General features: G+C 49.9%; 1 protein-coding gene across 2 annotated transcripts in view; it reads left to right on the top strand.

Annotated features, from left to right (window-relative positions):
- Positions 1 to 21,788, top strand: part of ABCC1 (ATP binding cassette subfamily C member 1) — a 141,199-nt gene that overhangs the window by 76,871 nt on the left and 42,540 nt on the right. For both annotated transcript variants that reach the window (XM_047837683.1, XM_047837682.1), the window contains exons 11-16: positions 1,654 to 1,746; positions 3,273 to 3,476; positions 12,606 to 12,752; positions 14,852 to 14,939; positions 17,845 to 17,920; positions 19,994 to 20,120. In XM_047837683.1, coding sequence (XP_047693639.1) covers positions 1,654 to 1,746; positions 3,273 to 3,476; positions 12,606 to 12,752; positions 14,852 to 14,939; positions 17,845 to 17,920; positions 19,994 to 20,120 — 735 coding nt within the window. The remainder of the gene's footprint in view (positions 1 to 1,653; positions 1,747 to 3,272; positions 3,477 to 12,605; positions 12,753 to 14,851; positions 14,940 to 17,844; positions 17,921 to 19,993; positions 20,121 to 21,788) is intronic.

The following is a 21,788-nucleotide window of genomic DNA, read 5'->3' as shown; positions in this document are numbered from 1 at the left end:
AAATAGGATTTCTGTTTGACCATCACAAACACTGTATAGGATAGCGATGCTGGAGTGAGCTCAGGAGTCAGACTGCTTGGGTTCAAACCTTGCCTCTTCCATCGTCGTCAGCTTTGTGACCTTGTTACTTAATGTCACTCCTTTGGAAATTGGTGATGGTAACGGTACCTCTCATCACAGGGATGTTGGGACCAAGGAATGAATCAAAGCAGGTGATGTTCAGAGAACAGTGCATGGTATATAGATCTGCCCAGTGTCTTTTCATTACTATTTGCTGTCAGAGTTCATTCTGAATGCTTTAGGTGGGTGGTAGAAATCACCTTCATTCTCAAAGGTGGATTAATCATCCCTGGACGGAGATACGTCACAAACCGTCTGGAGCAACAGCAGCATTTTTGGGGAGACGAGGACTGTTGTCCCTGAGCATTTTGGAAGAGACTAACGCTCCTGGTTTTCCAAATGCCGAATGGGGAAAAAAAAAAAATCACATCACCCTCTGGCTCCATCTGTGTGTAGCTGCTGAGTACATGTGCACTGGGCCAGTTTCTCAAGCTGTTTCTCTTTAGGTGTAGAAGGTACAAGATGTAGATCTGTGGCTTATCCTGACCTCTTAATCTGGCTGTCGATCCCTTATCTGCAATTGTGATAACAGAACAAGTCTGCCGCCTCTTATCTACAAATCCCCAAATCCAGAAGCTCTGAAAGTTTTCCTTAATTCATTTGGTGCCAAAACCTTACTTGAACTGATGTGAAGTACTTATGATCTTGACGATTTCTCTCAGTGTGAATACTCTGGTTTTGATGCTGGAAAAATCACTGTATTTGATTAGGGAGGGCACTGCCAGGGCCCCATTGGGCGCGTAGGGACACGCGGGTGTCAGCGGTCCCCAAGACCCCGCCAGGCTGACGAGTTGCTAGGAAGACTCATGGCCCTGATTTGTACAGCAGGATGAGCAGAGGGTAAAGGCACAGGGGGCGGAGTCTGGGGGAAGCAGGTACAGACTTCCAAGAGTCCTCTCCCATCAGAGTTACACAGGATGCACTCAGTTCCCCAGCAGCAAGTTCTGACAACGTGTGAAATGTTACCAGCCAGGGAGGCTTGATAGAGACCCGACGCCCAGGGTTTTTATCGGGGGCTGGTCACATAGGCAGATTCTGCCTGGCACAAACTTGCAGACTCCCAGAAGGCAAAGGGGGGGGGGGGCGGTTCTGCATAAACCATATCGTTTGTACAGAGTTGAGGCCCGATGAGCCCCTCTTACCAGTCCTGAGAATGCTGGTAACCCTCCCCAGATCCAAGCTCCCAGATCCCAGCCAGGGGCCAAATTTGTAAAGCAGGCCTTTAAACAAGATAAAGCGCCGGGCTGGCTGTGTTAACTCTCTTCTGCTTAACGTCTCGATACCTTCCTAAAGTTCTAATTTGCGAAGCTCCTCTGGACCGCAGGGTTTCAGATAAGGGGCCTGCATGCTCTTAAAGGGGTTGTGGGACCCCAAGAGATGCTCAGGAATAAATCTGCAAGTTCCTAACAGCCCGTCACGGGGTAAAAGTGACACAGTTGTCCTGAATGCCCTGGGCCAGGTCTGCGGAGTCCCTGTGGAGGGGCTCAGCTGGAAAGCCCTGTGTTGAAGGCCTGTGTTCTCTTCCGTCCTTAGAATCTGGGCCCCTCCGTCCTGGCCGGAGTGGCTGTGATGATCTTCATGGTTCCCGTCAACGCTGTGATGGCCATGAAAACCAAGACCTACCAGGTAGGGTGTCTGCCTCCATAGGGCCCCACGCGGAGGCCCTTGCTGGACGCCTTTCCATTTGGATTTTAGCCGAGTTCTTTCTGCCCAGGCCCAGGGGTTCTCAGCCTCACATCCCTGCTGGGATCCCCCGAGGAGTTCTCGCAAATGCTGATGCCTGGGCTCTTTTTCCGGGATTCTGATTCACCTAATATGGATAAAGCCTGGGCATCAGTTCTTGAAACTTCCAGAGTGATGACAATGGACAGCCAAGGTTGAGAACTCCCAAAATAGTTAGGCCTCACAGGCCAGTGACGAAAATCACATCCGTGGGCCTCCGAGAATTCCTTATTTCCCATGGAATTTAGTCATTTATGTGTTTCATGTGCATTTTCAAGAGTGGAATAAAAACTAACCTTGACTCCCCGCCGCCCATTACCTTATGCGAGCCCTTCCACTGTTTTCAGAAATGCTTTTTAACTTTTAAAACATCCAAGTAACAACAGCGCATGCCTTTTCCTTATAAAAGATGTTCAGTGGATACACAGTGTGTAGATTAAAAGGGAATGCCCCCTTCCCTGCTCCCTCAGTCCCAGTGAACACACCAAAGCAAAGCCTTCTAGAACTTTACGTGTATTTATAGAGAGATCTCATTATCTAGTTGGGTCTGGTGTGTTTTTTGTGTGTGTGTTTTGTGTGATTACCATCATATATGTTTATACACCGACCCATTTGGCCAGCACGGTTTTAGCATTTGTCACCGCGTCTCAGGGATCTTTCTGTGGCGTAGTGTGGAGCCTGACTTCATTCTCTCGAGCTGGTGCGAGATGGTCCAAAACAGAGAGGGGTCGAGGTTTTTGTCTCTCATCCCCTATCGATGGCTATTTATGATGTGCCTGTGGGATTTCAGCTGAGAGCGCTTGGCCACACCGATGACACAGTAGGAGAGATGCATCCCAGGACCTGGGTCCTGTTGGAAAGAGGCCTCAGCAGGTGCGGGTGGGAATAGGTTAAACAGTGAAGAGGCTCTGTCCCTACGGCCCTCCCTTGAAACCACTTCAGTCACTGGCTTCTGCTTCACGTGACAAAAAAAAGAAGCGTCCTCATCTGTGACCCAGGAGTGACCACGGCACTCATCATAGGTTCTTGAGAGCCTTCAGTGACTAGGTGCATGTCAGATGCATCTGGAAAATGCCAGATGGTATTAGCAGCATTTAACAGTGGTATGGCCCAGTAAAGAAGCTAAAAAAATGGAGGGGAAAATAAGTCCAGCATCATTATCTGTCTTGTGTTTGGATTAGCAGAGTAGGACCCCTGCCTTTCTTCTTTCCTGGACACCTGCTTCGCAAATCTAAATCTAATTGGTGTCTCTATGTCCAGCAGAAGGGATCCAAAGCAGTTTTTTCTCTGGTGTAAAAGAGAGTAGCATTCATAAGGATTGCAGGGTCGATTCCCCACCCTTCTGGGACGGGGATGGCCTGGGATGGCCTGGGGCCAGGGCCAGAAGTGAGCCCCTTGCTGTGGTGTTGATTGCTCCTGTCTCTCCAAAGGTGGCCCACATGAAGAGCAAAGACAGTCGGATTAAGCTGATGAATGAGATTCTCAACGGGATCAAAGTGCTAAAGCTGTACGCGTGGGAACTGGCCTTCAAAGACAAGGTGCTGGCCATCAGGCAGGAGGAGCTGAAGGTGCTGAAGAAATCGGCCTACCTGGCAGCCGTGGGGACCTTCACCTGGGTCTGCACACCTTTCCTGGTGAGTGAGGCCAACCTGATCCCGGTCCCCCTCGCTTTATGTTTTGTTGTGTTTGCAAACCTACATATTTTTAAAAGGTCATGAGTTAGCAGGGCCCTCTTCTCCCACTCCCTTCACGAAGTGCTCCCTCCCCACAAATTTATGTTATTCAACAGCACTCAGTAGCTTCCAGCCCAGGGACACTCCAAAGTAGCCAGTTCAGGAACTGCTTGATGGGCTCAGGAGATAAGAAATTTGTGCCAGAATGTCAGTCAGGCTCCCTGCTTCCTTCCCTGAGAGCGTCTTCCTAAGAAAGCAGACCAGGGCGCCTGGGTGGCGCAGTCGGTTAAGCGTCCGACTTCAGCCAGGTCACGATCTCGTGGTCCGTGAGTTCGAGCCCCGCATCAGGCTCTGGGCTGATGGCTCAGAGCCTGGAGCCTATTTCCGATTCTGTGTCTCCCTCTCTCTCTGCCCCTCCCCCGTTCATGCTCTATCTCTCTCTGTCCCAAAAATAAATAAATGTTGAAAAAAAAAATTAAAAAAAAAAAAAGAAAGACCAGCTGAACCCAGCGGGGTTCTTGGTGCCACACTTGGGCTACATTACAGAGTCAGCTTCTGATCTCTTGCTGGCTGGTCACAAACCGTGGAGGTGGCAGAGCCAGACGCACTGCACAATGTCCTTGTTTACTGTCTGTCTGTCTCCACTAGAATGTCAGCTCCGGGAAGGCAGGGACTGTGTCTTCTCTGTTTATTGCTACACCCTCAGTGTATACAATAGTGCATAGTAGGTGCTCAACACATACTGGTCATTCACTGTAAAAACAACAGGTGAAACGATTCAGAAAGTCCGAAGATGAGAATATATTGTCTTCCCTTCCGTCTGTCCCTTTCCTCCAAAGCGACAGTTTCATGTGTCTTTTTAGAAAAGAAATATTTGTGGATGTAGTTGGTTAAAAAAAAAAAATATTTTTAATATATTCACAGAGTCATACATACTTAGTGTTCTATACCTCTTTTGTACTTTGAGATATGACCATTTCGTGCATTCACATCTGCTTCATCTATTTATTTATTTTGGAAGAGAGAGCACACATGAACAGGGGAGGGGCAGAGTGGGAGGGAGGGAGGGGGTGGGAATCCCAAGCAGGCTCTACACTGTCAGCACAGAGCCCGATGCAGGGCTTAAACTGATGTACTGTGCGATCATGACCTGAGCTGAAATCGAGAATTGGTCGCGTCACCGATGGAGCCACCCAGGCACCCTGCTTCATCTGTTGTAATGAAGCGTGGATGTTCAGTGCATGAATGTGCCAGAGTGGACTTAAGCGATCTCTTATTGCTGACTTTTTAGGATAGTCCCTGTTCTTTGCTATTATGATCCGTGTTGCATTGAATGTTCCGATACGCAAGTCTTGAATCCTTTAATGGGTCTTTCCCTGGCTGGCCAACTTTGAAAGTTTAAAGACAAAGTTTCTACCCCTAGACCACGAGACCATATAAAGATGGGCTGTGGAAACCCCTTAGGCACAGTGCACTGTTAAGAATAGTTAAGAATAGGGGCACCTCGGTGGCACAGTCGGTTAAGCGCCCGACTTCAGCCAGGTCACGATCTTGCGGTCCGTGAGTTTGAGCCCCGCGTCGGGCTCTGGGCTGATGGCTCAGAGCCTGGAGCCTGTTTCCGATTCTGTGTCTCCCTCTCTCTCTGCCCCTCCCCCGTTCATGCTCTGTCTCTCTCTGTCCCAAAAATTAAAAAAAAAAAAAAATAAACGTTGAAAAAAAAAATAAAAAAAAAAAAACAAAAAAAACCCACTAAAGAATAGTTAAGAATAGGGGCGCCTGGGTGGCTCAGTCGGTTGAGCGTCCGACTTCGGCTCAGGTCATGATCTCACAGTTCATGAGTTCGAGTCCCACGTCGGGCTCTGTGCTGACAGCTCAGAGCCTGGAGCCTGCTTCCGATTCTGTGTCTCCCTCTGTCTCTGCCCCTCCCCCACTCACACTCTGTCTTTATCAAAAATAAACACTAAAAAAAAAAAAAAAAAAGAATAGGGGCACCTGGGTGGCTTAGTGGGTTGAGTGTCTGACTTCAGCTCAGGTCATGATCTCCCCATTTCATGAGTTCAAGCCCCACATCCGGCTTTGTGCTGACAGTGCAGAGCCTGCTTAGGATTCTTTCTCCCTCTCTCTCTGCCTCTCCCACACTCACACTGTCTCTGTCTCTCTCAAAATAAATAAACTTAAAAAATGTATAGTTAAGAATCATGCCCCCGGCTTCATTTTTTTGTGTCTTTATATTTTTAATTATATCATGATTATTTTAATGCTGTCCTAATGATGACTGTTATTTCTCAGCCCTGTTGGCGAATATATATCCTTACGGGAGGTTTCTGTGAACTGCAGTCAACGTTTTCATAAATGGGAAGCTTTTCTATTACAGTATTATCAGCTTCATTCGAGTCACAGGTGGAATGTTTAAGGAAAGTCTTGCATTTTCAGGGTGTGTCAAAGTGTGTTCCTTCTGACGCTGGGTTTTTCATCAGGCTCAACTTCATGTCTCCCAGAGTCTGAACTCGCCCAGGAGGCAGTGGGGTGGAAAGCAGTGAGGATCCAACTCGAGCCCACATCAGAATCACCTGGGAGGCTTGTTGAAACAAGATCCAGTAGGTCTGGGTGGGGCCTGAGTATTTGCATTGCTGATGGGTTCCCTGGCGTTACCGATTGCCCTTGGTTGGGGTCCACACTTTGAGGAGTGGAGTAGATGTCCACTGTTGACAGTGTGGTCCGAGGCCCAGTAGCACCAGCATCGCCAAATCGCTTATTAGAAATGGGGACTCAGGCCCGACTGCAGACCGGCCTAAAACAGGATCTGAATTTACTGAACACCTCCGCCCCGCACCCAGGTGGTGGGTATGCGCATTGAAGTTTGAGAAACGCTGGCAAAAAGCAGAAGTGAGCAAACCTTTTCTACAAAGGAGCAGTTTGTGAATGTTGTAGACATTCTGAGCCATCCAGCGTTTGCCCCAACTCTTGTCGTCTGCCAGTGTGGCCGTGCATAATACCTCCATAAACGGATGTGGCTGTGTTCCTGTAAAAATGTATTTATAGACCCTGAGATTTGAACTTCATGTCATCTTCCTGGGTCATAAAATACTATTATTTTGATATTAAAAAAAAATGAATCGTGTAAAATGGTTTAAGCGCGTGGGCCAGACAAAAACAGGAGTGGAACCCTGGCTTGGAGTCTGGATGCCTGCTGAATTTTACTGCCAGCTCGCGGTGTGCCCTGAGGCCGGTCAGTCTACCTCCCTGCCTCTGGGTTTTTGCAAAAGAAACACGAAGGGGTTAGGCCACAGGGCTTGTCACGTGTGGGCCCCTGCCTGCCCCCCGCTCCCATGCCCACCCTGGACATCCCCAGCCAGTCATGGGGTTCTTTCCCAGGCGGCCCGCCAGGTGATTGCTGTCAGCTGACTACAGTTGGCACGTGAAGTGACATCTTTTAGCTGTTCTGGGACTCCGAGTTCTGTTCGATCCTTTCTGGCTCACGTGCGCCAGCCTTCTGGGCTAGAAGGTTCTGCCAGCTCATTCTTTCAGAACACTCCGGTCTCCCTAACTTTCTCCAGGTCTCTGATGGCTTTCTTTGGTTTTTAGAAGTAAAAAGTATTCGAAGACTGGATGGTGGTTATATAGGGTGTGCTTTTGATTATTTTTCCTTTAAACTGTTAAATAGTTTGTGTGTTTGTAACTATTAAATATTCTCCTTTGCACAGGTGATACTCATTTTTTTTTAAGTTTAGTTTTGCTTATTTTGAGAGAGAAAGAATGCAAGCAGGGGAGGGGCAGAGAGGGAGGGAGACAGAATCCCAAGCAGGCTCTGTGCTGTCAGCTCGAACCAAGACATCATGACTGAGCCAAAATCAAGAGTTGGACGTGGGGCCCCTGGGTGGCTCAGTTAAGTGTCTGACTCTTGGGTTCAGCTCAGGCCATGATCTCACAGTTTGTGAGATAGCGTCAGGCTCTGTGCAATGTGACCATCACAGGTGTCTCCAGACTTTGTCAGGTGTCCCTCCAGTTGAGAACTGCTGGTCTGCAGGGAAAGGCACAGCCTTTTTCCTCTTCAGCCCTAGTCACTCAGCTTCTTTCTTTTTTTTTTTTTTTTTTTGAGTGCACAGAAAGCCTGTGCATAAATCAGCATAGCAGTGACTATACATAATAAATGTAATTAAACCTATGCATCTCTTTTATTTACTTTCATACAAGTGATGGCAAATCATAAAGAAATCCAAGGCGTTTTCAATTGTACTTTTTGTTTTTTTTCTAATAGGTAAAGATCTGCAGCCAGGGGGAGTAAGTGACAGGGTTTTTTTAATCTGTGGGTTTGGTTAGACTTCGGATGGGGAAGCCTTTTCCCATGACCCTTGGTTCTGGTCCTCTGGTCCTCAGGTCCTCTGACCCAGTGTATTGTTTCTAGCTTGTCCCCTGTATGTGCTGACTTTTCACTTCACGTCTCCTGCCCTAGCCTCCGCCAGAAAGCCATGGCCCAGGAGATGCTTAAGAGGGGGACTGGCTTTTCTGGACCGTGAATTTGCCACTCACTACGGGGGAGTGGGGATGGGGGAAGGCAGGGGCAGCGGGCTCCCAGAGGCGGAGTCCATTAAGTTGCTGGGCATGAAACCGATGAGCCTGGGTGTCACTTGGGGACCGTGGCCCCGGCCCAGACACCTAAGCCTCTGACTACATTAGGATGAAATATGTAGCGTTTGGTTCTCTTGGAAGGTGTTGGCCTATTCTTTCCACTGGCGAATTCCTGCGCTTCAAGAATGATGAGGTGTTTACCCCCCAGTAGGGTTGATGGAAGACAGAGGCCTAGGGAGGTCAGACAGGAGCAGGGCTGACATTGTGGCGGGATTAATGGGCCTGTTTTTCTGAAATGCAGAGCCTGGCATCTATCATGTACGCTTAATGCACTTTGCTAAAATAGTAGCCCCAGGCAGCCGTCAATATTTAGCATTTTCTGTCTTAGAAGATTTATGAGCTTTTCGCCTTCTACTTACCCTGTATCTCCCTTCGTTAGGACGATTATCATTCCATATGGCAATTATTCTCTGCTGATCAGATCATACATGGACCTTATCTTTTTTTTTTTCCCCCTGCTTGTATCTCTGGGCATGTGGTACACATTCATTAAATGTAATGTGGAGGAAAACCTGAATGAGTAAAAGATTTGAATAAGCCATGTTAGGAACTATTTTTCAATTGGCAGAAACCTAACTCCAACTGACTAGAGTTAAAAAAAAAAAAGTGGGATTTTTAAGTCACAAAATTGAGAAGTATAGGAAAGTGCTGGTTTTGAGCATGAGTGGGGTTTCAGGAATGGCTGGATCTAGGTATTTCAAAGGGAATGACCCCCTTTCTGTCTCTCAGCTCTGCATTCTCCATGGGGTTTTCTTTGGGGCAGTTCATTTATGGCCAGAGTCACGTCCTGATACTCGGAGAGATTTTGTTTCCCAAAAGAAAATTGCGGTATTGTAACCACAAGCAGGAATGGATGCTGGGCAGACAGAAAGAACACAGGTCCACACACAAAAGAGGAGTTGGGCTGGAGTAGATGGGCTCACCTGTGAGCTGCATTTGTCAATGTGGAGGCACTCTTAGCTTTTGGGGCGGCACCCTTGTTCTTCATTGCTTGCAGAAAACTCCTCACCTCCTTGACTTTCACCCATTACAAGGCTGTGGCACACTCCAGCCCCCCACTCGCCTACAGCTCCAGTCTTTGTGCTGACCCCACTCTCCTCCGCACACGTCCAGATACCCCGCTGCTGGAGAGAACTCCGTTGACACCTGCTTCCCCCAGACTGTGAGTCTCAGGAACGCCCAGCCTGCCTCGCTCCTCGCCACACGGTGCCGGTACACAGCAGGTGCTCAATTAATATTGAGGAAGAATGAACTCCACTTCCTGGAGAAGCCAGGGCTGTGGAATGATGGGCCACGTGCGGTTGCTCCCTGTCTTCATGCAGATAGTAAATACACCATATAGCATGCTAATCCGTGGGGCTACGGGAAAGAAAAAGATGCGAGACAGAGCAGTAGGGAGGGCTTGTGGTTTTAAAAAGGGTGGTTGAGCGCCTCACTGAGGAGGTGACGCTTGAGTAAAGGCCCGGTGGAAGTGAGGGCCCCCACCAGGGAGAGGGAAAAGCACATGCAAAGGCCCTGTGGCAGGACTGTACCCACCCCATAGAGGGAATAGTCATGGAGGCCACTGGGGCTGGAATGGCACGAGTGGGCGGAGGATAGGAGAGGAGGTCAGGCAAGTTACAGGGAAAGGATTTTACAAACCAGACAAGCCCTGGGGCCTGAGTCAAGACTTGGCTTCTCCACTAAGTAAAGCAGACTGACTTTAGGGAGGTGGTTTTTTTGTTCTTTGTTTGTTTGTTTGTTTGTTTTTTTGCTGAGATATAATTCACTGTTTTAAAGCATACAACCCAGTGGTGTTTAATATGTTCACAAGGTTGTGCAACCATCAGCACTGTCTAGTTCCAGAACATTTCTAACAGCCCAGAAGGGAGCCCTGTAGTCACTGACAGTCCCTCCCTACTCTCCCAGCTCTAGCACACGTTAACCTACTTTTTTTTTTTTTAATGTTTATTTATCTATTTTGAGAAAGAGAAAACAAGCAGAGGACGGTCAGAGAGAGGGAGAGAAAGAATCCCAAGCAGGCTCCGTGCTGCCAGTGTGGAGCTGAACCTGGGGCTCGAACCCCCGAACCGTGGGATCATGACCTGAGCCAAAATCTAGAGTTGGACGCCTGACCCACTGAGCCACCCAGGCGCCCCACTCATCTCCTTTCTGTCTCTGTAGTTTGCCTCTTGTGGACGTTTCCTATCCCTGGGATCACATAAGACACGGTCTTTGATGCTCGTTCTGGCTTCTCTTTGATTTAGCATCGTGTCTTCACGGGTCATCCATACTGTAGCACGTGTCAGCACTTCATTCCTTTTTATGGCTGAATACTGTTCCTTTGTGTGGATCTATCGGGCATTTTGAGTGAGAGCGTCTTCAGCTGAGAGGCTAGTGCGTCACGTAGCTTGTTGATGTCTCAGAGCCAGAACAGGAACCAGCTCCAGCTCTCCTGTGCAGTGCCTTGCCCTTGGGGCCCGGTGAATAGATTCTTTGGAAGAGTGGACCAAGGAGTTTGGACTGGGTCCTGTAACCAGAAATAAAAACAGCTGCCATATATTGCGTTTTACCGTGCGCCGGGCAGTGTGCTAAGCACTTTGCTTAAATGCCTGCTTTGTTGCGGCCAGCAGCCCTGTGCACGTGGAGCCGGATTCCCTTATTTTGTAGATAGGAAAACAGAGGCTTGCTTGAGTCGGGAGGTGACACAGGGTCACACAGCTGATTCCCAGCAAAGCTGTTGGTTTTCATTTTTAAGCTGTGTTACCCTCCGGTAGGTAGCAAAGAAATGAGGCAGCAGACACCCTGAAAATGCCCTGGACCACTGCCGCACCAGGGACAGGGCTCAAACTCAGACATCCTGGCTCCCGGCAGCCTGCTCTGAGCTTAGAAAGGCAGAGGCCTGGGCAGTTTATTTCCCACGGGGAAAGCCTTTAATGGCTCTGTGATCCTGGGGCTGATGTGGGGGGCAGGGACTTGTGTCCATCTGTCAGAGTCCGGGGTTGTCCAGATTGCTTCTGATAGCGTGTCCTGGGTGATCTCGTGGGACACCTGTTATTGGCCTCGCCCGGCAACACCTGGCAATTCTGTGTCGCCAGCAGTAAAGGGAGAGGCACAGAAATCCCCCTGGTGATCTCATGCCTCCCTCCCCAGCTGAGCAGCCCGGCCCTGGATTATTGAGGGCGTCCTCCCTTTCTCCTGGTCAGGGAGGTAATGTGCGGCTGTCTCAGACAACTGAAGCCCCATCCTGGTCGGCCTGCAGCCTGCGTAGTAAAATCCCAGGAGGCACCCCGGGGCTTAATGCAAGTCTGACTTCTGGGGAAAGTGGTACCTTTGGCCGTTATTTTTGTTTTCCCTTTTGTTTTTTAATTTTTTTTAATATTTATTTTTGAGAGAGAGAGAGAGAGAGAGACAAAGGGTGAGTGGGGGAGGGGCAGAGAGAGAGGGAGACACAGAATCCAAAGCAGGCTCCAGGCTCTGAGCCGTCAGCACAGAGCCCGACATGGGGCTCAAACCCACGAACCATGAGATCATGACCTGAGCCACAGTTGGATGCTTAACTGACTGAGCCACCCAGGTGCCCCTCTTTTTTTTTTCTTTTTTTTTTTTTTAATGTTTTACTTAGTTTTGAGAGAGCGCAGGCAGGGAACGGGCAGAGAGAGAGAGAGGAACAGAGGATCCACAGTGGGCTCCACGCTGACAGCACAGAACCTGACGGGCTCAAACCTCAAGATCATGACCTGAGCCGAAGTTGGACGCTCAGTCCACTGAGCCACCCAGGTGCCCTGATCCCCCCCCCCCTTTTTTTTTAAATGTTCCTTTCCCAGGGTTATAAAATCATAAATTCTGTGAGCTGGAAGGAACTTGAAATAGTGGCATTCCCTGTCGCCTCCACACCCATTTCACGGATCAGGCGTGTGAGGCATGGCGAGAGGAGGTATCCTGCCTGGGGATTGTCCTAGGTACCGAGAATGCTGCCCGGGACAAACCCCACGCCTGACTTGGGGGAGGTCATGTTGTAGTGCAAGAGACCGACAACAAATACCTACAGTCCTGCAGTAAAAGGTAGCAGTAGGTGCTGTGACATGCGGGAGGTGCAGTAGGTGCAGTCACAGGGTTGTTTCAGGCAGAGGGGGGTGGGGTGGCCTCTCCGAGGGTCAGCGGGAGGAGCCAGGCCACTGTCTGGATGGAAGGTCGTTTCCGGCAGAGAAGGTTGCAGGGGCAACGGCCCAGAGGTGCGATTCCACTCCTGAGGAATTCTCTGAATATCTGTACGGTGTGCTTTGGAGAAGGTTGGTACGGAGGCCACGACTTCCAGCTCCTGGTCACTCACCTGTCTAGTTCTTTGAGTGTTTAGTGAGTGCTTGCCGTGTTCTAGACACTGTCTTAGGCGTTTTCACCTGCCTCTGGCGGCCTGTCACGGGGCAGGCCTGACCACACTGCCCAGGGGACACAAGTCAGTAAAGGATGCTCTGTTTGCAGGTGGCCCTGTCTACATTTGCCGTCTACGTGACTGTCAACAAGAACAACATCCTGGATGCCCAGAAAGCTTTTGTGTCCTTGGCCTTGTTCAACATCCTCCGTTTTCCCCTGAATATTCTCCCCATGGTCATCAGCAGCATCGTGCAGGTACAGGCGAGGCTGGGGTGGGGGTGGGGGGTCAGGGAGGGATTCTCTGGGGACATGAAGCAGGAGGGCAAATGACGCAAATCCCTCTGTACCGCTCCCTCTGTGTGACCCGTCCCACCGTGCCCGGTTGGCTCGACGAGGCCCCCACGGGGGGCTTTCGTGCTGGTTTGCTCATAGCCCAAAGAAAGGAATCCGTTTTACCTCTTGGCGAGGAACTCACATTTGAGCATACAAAGCAAATATTGAATGCAGCCAGGTGCTCTGTAAGATTCTGAAATATTTTATCCTGTTCTGATCTTGTCTGTTCCACCCTGCCCTATCTTCACCTGCTTTTTCAAAGAATGCACCTCTGGACTTACTAAATTGATTTCACAACCCACTGATGGGCCTTGACCCACCATTGGAAAAACCCCAACCCAGACCCACCCAGAGTTAATAAGGTCCACACAGTGACCCTGTAAAGAGAGGAAACCGGCCGCTTAGTCGCTCTGTGACGCTCCCACCACTTTCCTGCCGGTAGTATTTTTCGTGTTTTTCTCACCAGTGTTGAACACATTCATGTTGAAAACCCCATTTTCAGCCACAGATCAGCCTTAAGATTGGGTTGTACAGCTCTGTTGGTATGCTTTATTAAAAAAAATAAACAAGGAAATGGGGGCTTCTGGGTGGCTCAGTCAGGTAAGCATCTGACTTCACCTCAGGTCATGATCTCATAGTTAGTTCGTGGGTTAAAGCCCTGTGTTGGGCTCCGTGCTGGCCATGTGGAGCCTCCTTGAGATTCTCTCCCTCCCTCTCTCTCTTTCTGCCCTTCCCCCACTTGTGCTTTCTCTCTCTCTTCCAATAAATAAATAAACTTAAAAAAAAATAAGCCAGCAAATAAAACCCCCTTTTATTATGAATAAATTCAGACGTACACACAGGTAGGGAGAGAACAGTATAATAATAATGAACTGTGTGTAGCACTCCCCCAGATTCAACATTTTGCCACACTTGGTCCATCTAAATCTTCTTGTCTCCTCTCCTGCCCCACTTCCTTCCTTTCTTTCTCTGCTGAAGAAACTTATTTATCTATCTATCTATCTATCTATCTATCTAAGATTTTATTTTTAAGTAACCTCTACACCCAACTCAGGGCTTGAACTCACAGCCCTGAGATCAAGAGTCGCATGCTTCACAGACTTAACCAGCCAGGTGCCCCTGAAGAATTTCAAAGCAAATCCCAGACCTCTTGACATTGCACCCACAGATGCTTCAGCATAAATTTCTTCTGCTTTTTTTTTTTCAACTTATCTTTAGTGAGACAGAGTTGATAAGTACCGTTGCTTAAATTCAAGGTACACACACACAGCGTGTTGATTTCATATGCTGGCTGTATTGCAATGGCATTACCTCTGGCATGTTACCTAATACCTCTGTCACATCACATGATTTTCGTTTCCTTTTTCTGGTGGCAACCAATAAGATGCCAACTCGAAGTTCATAAACAGTGTTGTTGACTGTGGTCACTCTGCATTGTATCTCAGGGACTTAGTAATCCACTGGTAGCAAGTTTTTTTAATTTTTTAATTATTATTTTTTTAAATCTTTATCTACCTTTGAGAGAGAGACAGAGTGCGAGTGGAGGAGGGATAGAGAGAGAGGGAGATGCAGAATCTGGAGCAGGCTGCAGGCCCTGAGCTGTCAGCATAGAGTCTTAGACGGGTCTCAAACCCACGGACTGTGAGATCATGACATGAGCTGAAGTCGGACGCTTAACCGACTGAGCCACCCAGGTGCCCCCACTGGTAGCAAGTTTTTAACCCTTACGTGGGACCACTGCCGTTGGTCATCGTTTCTACAAGTCCCTTGTCATCTGGGACAGTCCCCCTACCCTCTTTTTTAATACGAGTCGTGGGCTTTTAAAGGAAAACAAACAAGAACCAAAACCTGTTCTGTTTTTTATTCTAAGGCCCGCTCTTGTAGGAAACGCAGAGCCTCCAGAAATGAGGGAGGATGTGGGCCCCTCCACACCCAGAGGAAACCACTGAAAGTCGGCCTCGGTCTGTTTTCGCAAAAATGCTTTTAAAAATAACTGCACCCTGTAATTGCCTTCTCTGTAGGCGAGTGTCTCCCTCAAACGCCTCAGGATCTTTCTGTCTCACGAGGAGCTGGAGGCCGACAGCATCGAGCGGAAGCCTGGCAAAGACGGTGTGTGCATTTGGTTCCCCTGTACCTCGAAGGCTACCCTTGGGTTTGGCTGTGCGCAGAAGCCCGTCTGCGAGGCCCCAGGGAGCGGGGGCTCTGCAGAGTGGGGTGGCCTTATCTTGCAACGCCCAGGCGGCTGAACTTCAACTTGTTTCCTTGGTGTGTCCTCACCGAGAGGCAGCTGGAGATGAGGCCTCCCGCCGAGGGACAGGATCCAGAGCTCAGATCTTGATTCTGTTCTGGGCAGATGGGCGGGCAAACCGAGGACGGATGTTGGGAGACCAGCTCCAACCTTCTAGCTCTGTGTCCTTCGGCAGGTCACTTCACTGCTCTGAGTCTCAGTTTCCCCATATGGGTCATGAGGATGAAGGTGCCTTTCTCTAGCAGGGTGTTAACGTGGATTTTTATTGTTGATTGGGTTTTTTTTTTTTTTTTTTTTTGTAGCTTACTAATTTATCCTTTCCTCATCAATCCCCCTGAGTGGGGATCTTACTCATGGCTATATCTCTAAGCACTTAATAATAAATATTCATAGCATTACCAGCAGTGACTGCTTTCACTTAAGTGACACTCCTGTCATGCACTTTCTGCTCTAAGGACGTGCAGACACTACCCCACCCGCTGCTCACACATCACACAGAGGAGCTGTGGAAACCCCCATTTTGCAGATGAGGAAACTGGCCTAAGTGACCTGCCTGAGATCACACAGCTAATTAGAAGTAGAGTCAGAATTTGCGCCCACAGCCGGCCAGTGGAATCTGTGCTCCAGTCCACTGGACAGTGTCTCCCTCACTGAGCTTTATTGAGCACCTACTATGCACCAAGCAGCACAGCTCTGTGTGGTCCGTCTCATTATTATCGGTCCTAGTCGACAGATGAGGAAAATGAGGCACAGAGAAGTTAAGTAACTGGCTCAAGGCTCTCCAGCTAGGACATGGCCACGTGGGAATTGGACTCAAACAGTCGGGCTCGGGAGCCCAATAAATACTGTCCGAGGCATGAATGTGTGTAGACGTTGGTTGTAAGGTACAAGTAGTGCCTGGCACCAAGTAGGCATTCAGATGTCTTCGGTGGTGTGTGCAACGCTTAGCCCAGTGCCTGCTGACCCAGTGGTTGTGGTGGCCGTTACGTCCCTAGCGTAAGAGAGGAGCGATCTGGGACATTGTCAACTCAGCCGTCTACGGCCAGGTTCCCCAGCCTCGGCACTGCTGACATTCAAGGCCAGATGGTCCTTCGCTGTGTGGGGAGGGGGCGGGTGTCCTCTGCTTTATAGGGTGCTGAGGGGCATCCTGGGCCTCCACCCACTAGATGCCAGTAGAATCCACCCCAGTTTTGACAACCAAAAATGCCTCTAGGCATTATATCCCTTGGGGGGCAGAGTTGCCCTGGTTAAGAACCACTGCTCACTGGATGCTGGAATCTTCTTCTCAACATTCCTGGCCTGTGGTTACCAGTTTCTGCCATCCTGAGGACCTAGTCTCCCCCCTCCCCTCTTCCCATCCTGAGGACCTAGTCGTCCCCCCCCCCCCCCCCCCCCGTAAATGGTACGGTGCCATCTCTTCCTGGTCACATTTCTCTGCCTAACGCAGGCCTGAAATTTGGGACAGCCCATGGAGGTTTCAGAGTAGTAAAATTGCTCACAATTACCTGCAAGTGTCCTGTTGGAAAACCCCTAGGCCTCTGGAAAACCCCAGGCTTCCTCGTGTGGTCCGGGCCTCAGCACCCCCTTTCCACCCTAATGACAGTCTCCTAGGCTGTTTGACTTATTGAGATGTTTATCCACACTCCCTGGGTGCCAGATGGGGCCACTTTGGCCACTCCCGGCCGGGTCTGGTGGTTTTCTAGCTTGTCTGACTCAAGTGGCTTTTCTTTAAATTCCTTAAATAGCACCTTCCACTTTCCTCCTTGGTCTGTGTTACACGGGACGGGACGGGACTGGACGGGACGGGGAGGCCTGGGGACCGGGCTCGTTAGGTTAGGTTAACCAGTAACTTCCTCTTGCAATGGGCTTTTGTTTCTTCTCTGTGTGGGGGAATTTACTACTTTATTTGACAGCTTGAAAACACGCCCATCTTATCTCTAGGTGGTTTTACGGAGGCTCATAATGAAGGGTCAAAAAAAAAATTTTTTTTTTTTTTTTTTTTTTTTTTTAAGTAAGGAGGCATAAAGCATAAAAGGGAGAGAAAGGAAGAGAAAGTGAAGGAAGAGGTGCTGGGAGCTTAGAATCCCGAGGAGACATTATCCACAGAATGCGGGCTTTGTCTACCGCTCTTCCCTCCCCCATCCACCCTGTGATACCCCACCTCCTGTTCCACAGCCTGCTTTTTCACAGTTCACCTGCCTGCTGTTTCAGGAAGTTGGACCTGCTGCGATGGGAGCAGGGGTGGCGGGAGAAGGGATCATGGGATGTGCATTAGGAGGCCACCCTGCAATCCAGGAGCTCTGGGCCAAGGACCCCACTTTGAACAGAAAGCAAGGGCCTAGGGGGTGGTGAGGGCCAAGGGCCAGGCCCACCCGATGGAGAGCAGTGCTTGTTCCCTGTTGACCCTGGCTTCTGCTCAGCGTCCCCAGCCAGAGCTGCCCGATCTTCCCAAGATGGGGGGACGGGGACCTCAGAGCTATGAGTAAACCCCCAGGGGCTCCCCCCACCCTGTGCGAGATGGGCATCTGGATGATGTAACCTTCGAGGCAGAGCCCTGTTGTGGTTCCTTCTGCTTTGTGGGTCTGGTTGGGGTTCTTTAGAAACCAGAGCTAATGTAACCAGATAATGTCTAGTGCAAGTATCTAGCACCTGCCATTGAACTTTAAAAAAGATAAGAGGAAAAAAAAAAAAAACAGAGAGCCTCTTGCTCGTGCTCAGTACCCAAGCTTCATCTGTGCCTGACCTGTTGTGTCTGGTGCTTTTTAGGTGGGGGCACAAACAGCATCACTGTGAAGAATGCCACGTTCACATGGGCCAGGAGTGACCCTCCAACGCTGAATGGGTAAGCCAGGATGTGGAGAGAGCCAGGAGGCTCTGGTCAAATGTGGATTCCAGCCACACTCCAGCTCTTTGACCCTGAATAAGCCACTGTGCCTTTCTGAGCCTCAATTTACCCGTCGGGGAAATAGGTCTAGTCCTACCTGTTAGGGCTGCAGGAAGGAGCAGATGAGAGTGTGCTGGCACAGAGGGTTCCCTTGGATTGTAAAAGACAGAAACCGTGCACAGATCGGTTTAGGCAACAGTTTTTGGCTTGCATAACTCAGAGCCACTGTCAGGTACAGCATGATCCAGGGACTCTGTGCCATCAGGATTCTCTCCATCTTGACTTTGTTCGGTTTCCCTGTGTGCTGCTTCCTTCTCAAGCTGCCTCCCCACTCATGATGGGAAATAGACCCCGTCAGCTCCCAGTGTCCCTCTTACTTCGGTGGGAGACCCAGCTGGCTCTTATTGGTCCAGGTTGGGTCATGTGCCCCTCACTGAGCCAAACACTGTGCCAGGAGAGATAGAGCGTACTGATTGGCCAGGCTGGGTCTAAGGCTGCGATGCTACAGGTTGCAGGCAGGCTTGGGTCTGCTGAAAGGAATTTTTGTCGGAAGGCATTTGTCAGGATGGAATTGTTCTCTGTCCTCTCCCAGGCCTACAGCTGCCGAGTCACCCTTCCTTGCCACCTCCCCATCTGGTACCAAAGCACACAGTGTCCAGGAATTGACCTGGTTCCCCAGGCAACTTGTCAAGTGCCTCTTATTTGTTTCTGAGCTGGGGAGGCCTTTCTCACCGGCTCTGTCAGGCTTCCTCAAAGGAGTCCCCAAAATACAGGGCCAGAAGGAACCTTTTCAGGGGCCAAATTTATCCCCCATGCCCCTTCACAATTACCTCCTCACTGGGAGCCGAATTATTGCTGTATATCGACTGAGGAAGCATGGGGGACAGACTCTCTAGAGAAAAGAATCTTGGTAAAATTCTTTCTACACCTGGAAAATTCATGGTGGGGCTGCATGCTTGGGAAGTTCTTCCTTATGTCTAACTTCGCTCCTGCCTGCTTCAATCCTAGCTTTTCTCTCTTGTCTGTCTCTCTTTTCTTTTTGTTCCATGCGCCCCACCCCCACTTCCGCTCTTGAACTCCCCAAACCTTTCCCCACCCAAACCTTTTCTCTCCTCACCCTATAAAAATAACCCATTCTCACCTGGACAGTCACAGGAGCCGCCTCGCTGGGCGTCCTCTTCTGTTGTGGCCCCCTCGTCCATTCGCCCCTCAGCTCAGGAACAAAAGCATAATCGGTTCATGAGCTTTAAACAGTCAGCAATAGCAGAATCTAACGCTTGCACTAATATGTTGAAATCGTAACGGCATCCATCGAAAAGCACAGCCAGGGTGAGTAAACCCAAAGAGGCCCTGACTGCAGCCAGCGACTGGCCCGTGTCATTGGACGGGCGGTCTTGCCAGTGGAGCCTGGAGCTTACTGTCGTACTCGGGGTACCATCGTTTGTGGAAGGATGGTTTCCTTAGAGACGTGTTTCTCAGACTCGGATTCCTCCGTGGCAGGTCCCCCGCTTCAAACTCCGAGGCCCCCAGCACAGCGAGCTTTGAGGTTTTCGGACGTGCCTGCTGCCCACCCACCTCTTCAGGGCTGGCCTTACTCCCCTCTGCCTCGTCCTGTGCCGTCGACTTGTCAAGCCCCGATCACACCTGTCCGTTCACACCCTTGGGCCTTCTCTTAAGCTCTTCCTGGGTTTCTGTGTTCACGTTGAGGCTCCTGTCTGTCCCTCAGGTCGCCTGCATGGTTAATCTGGCCCCCTGATCATGATCTGGCCGCCCAGGTGACTCCCGCTGCCTCTGCGTCTCTAAGACACGTGCGCATCCCAGCGCCTGCCTGGAGCCTCATGTGCCCAGGCCCTCGCACGCTCCCTGAGCCAAGCTTGGCAGTAGGGACGGCGGTGGTCATTTCCAGACTGGGAAGGCTCGTTCCAGCCCTGCCGTCCGCCTCTCTCCGCTCTGGGTACATCCAGCTCTGGTGGGTCACCACCTGTTTCAGGCAAGGGTGTGGCTGAGGCAGAGCACATTATGTCATTTCAGCATTACCTTCTCCGTTCCGGAAGGTTCCTTGGTGGCCGTGGTGGGCCAGGTGGGCTGTGGAAAGTCGTCTCTGCTCTCAGCACTCCTGGCCGAGATGGACAAGGTGGAGGGCCACGTGTCTGTCAAGGTAGGGCAAGGACTGAGGGGGCTGGGGTGGGGGCGTGGCTGGCCTGAGAGGAGAGTCAAGTGCGATGCTGTGGTTTGTTTCATGGCGGCCCCTGTGCAGGACGCGAGAGCAGCGAGGTCTGCCTCCTTCTCTCGCACTCGCCCTGCTCTTCTCTGTGCCCCCTCGAAGGCAAGAGTTGATGTCGCTGATTTCCCGCTGTGTCCTAGCACAGAGAATAGTGCCCAGCAAGTAGTAGGCACTCAATAAATACTCTGTGAACACACGGATGCTCCCTGGTCCGCTCACTGTCTCCAGTCCTCTCGCCACCTCTGGCCCTCAGTGTGCATCTTGTGGTCTCTCTTGACACGTGAGTCCCTCTGGCTTGTTGTCTCTGTCCGTGGATCTGTGTCTGTATCTCTTTTTATAAATGTAACAAAATGTCACATTTTTGATCTGTGTCTTTGGGATATCGTGTTGGAGAATTCTTGTTAAGAGAGCTGTTTAAATTCTGAGTGTTTCCTTGAGTTCTTAATAGAAGAATGGAAGAAGAACTAAAGATTTATTGGTTTTTTTTTTCTTTTTAATTTTTTTTTTTCAACGTTTACTTATTTTTGGGACAGAGAGAGACAGAGCATGAACGGGGGAGGGGCAGAGAGAGAGGGAGACACAGAATCGGAAACAGGCTCCAGGCTCTGAGCCATCAGCCCAGAACCTGACGCGGGGCTCGAACTCCCGGACCGCGAGATCGTGACCTGGCTGAAGTCGGACGCCTAACCGACTGCGCCACCCAGGCACCCCGAGATTTATTGGTTTTTAAAATGCACGGGACTTGGAGCTAAGTTGGAATATTCCTCAAGAGAGAATTTAAGAGGCTGCTTCAGTGAACACATGAATCTCGCTGTAAGTCAAGAGCCTTGTTTTGCGTTCAGCTGATTCGCCATGAAGGAGTTGCCCTGGAGTAGGAAGCGTCCCTCGAAGTTTCCTGGCCACCAGTCCTTCAGCGTGGTCTGCTAGACTCATCCTGCGGTTGTTTGAGGAGGAGAGTTCTGGGCTCAGACAGGCTCGGGAGAGAATGCACACACAGCTCCCCTCCCTCTTGGAGACTTAAAATAAACGTGAATAAAGTAAAGGTTCGGAGAAGTCCCACAAGGAGAAGAAAGCTGATTTAAGTTTGGTTAACCCAGTGTGTCCCAGGCATACTTGGCCCGTGCAACTATTTGCATCCCCAGAACTATTGTCCCTTGGAATCTCCTCCTAGGAATGCTGGTTTATGCAGTTGTTTTTACTTCAAAGTCCTTTTTTTGTTCTTTGGGTTTTTTGTTTTTGTTTTTTTGTTTCATGTTTTTGTTTGTTTATATGAGGCCCTTTAGCCTGGTATGCATCGGTAGAAAAGTATACGTTAACGTTAGTTGGGTCTACACTAAAGGCATTTATTTTTTTTTTAATTTATTTAAAAAAAATTTTTTTTTTTAACGTTTATTTATTTTTGGGACAGAGAGAGACAGAGCATGAAAGGGGGAGGGGCAGAGAGAGAGGGAGACACAGAATCGGAAGCAGGTTCCAGGCTCTGAGCCATCAGCCCAGAGCCCGACGCGGGGCTCGAACTCGCGAACCGTGAGATCGTGACCTGAGCCGAAGTCGGACGCTCAACTGACTGAGCCACCCAGGCGCCCCATACACTAAAGGCAT

This window comes from Prionailurus viverrinus, chromosome E3 (assembly GCF_022837055.1).
Source record: "Prionailurus viverrinus isolate Anna chromosome E3, UM_Priviv_1.0, whole genome shotgun sequence".
NCBI classification, from domain to species: domain Eukaryota; kingdom Metazoa; phylum Chordata; class Mammalia; order Carnivora; family Felidae; genus Prionailurus; species Prionailurus viverrinus.
Note: the sequence above shows the minus strand (reverse complement) of the source record. Positions and strands in the feature narration are given on the sequence as shown.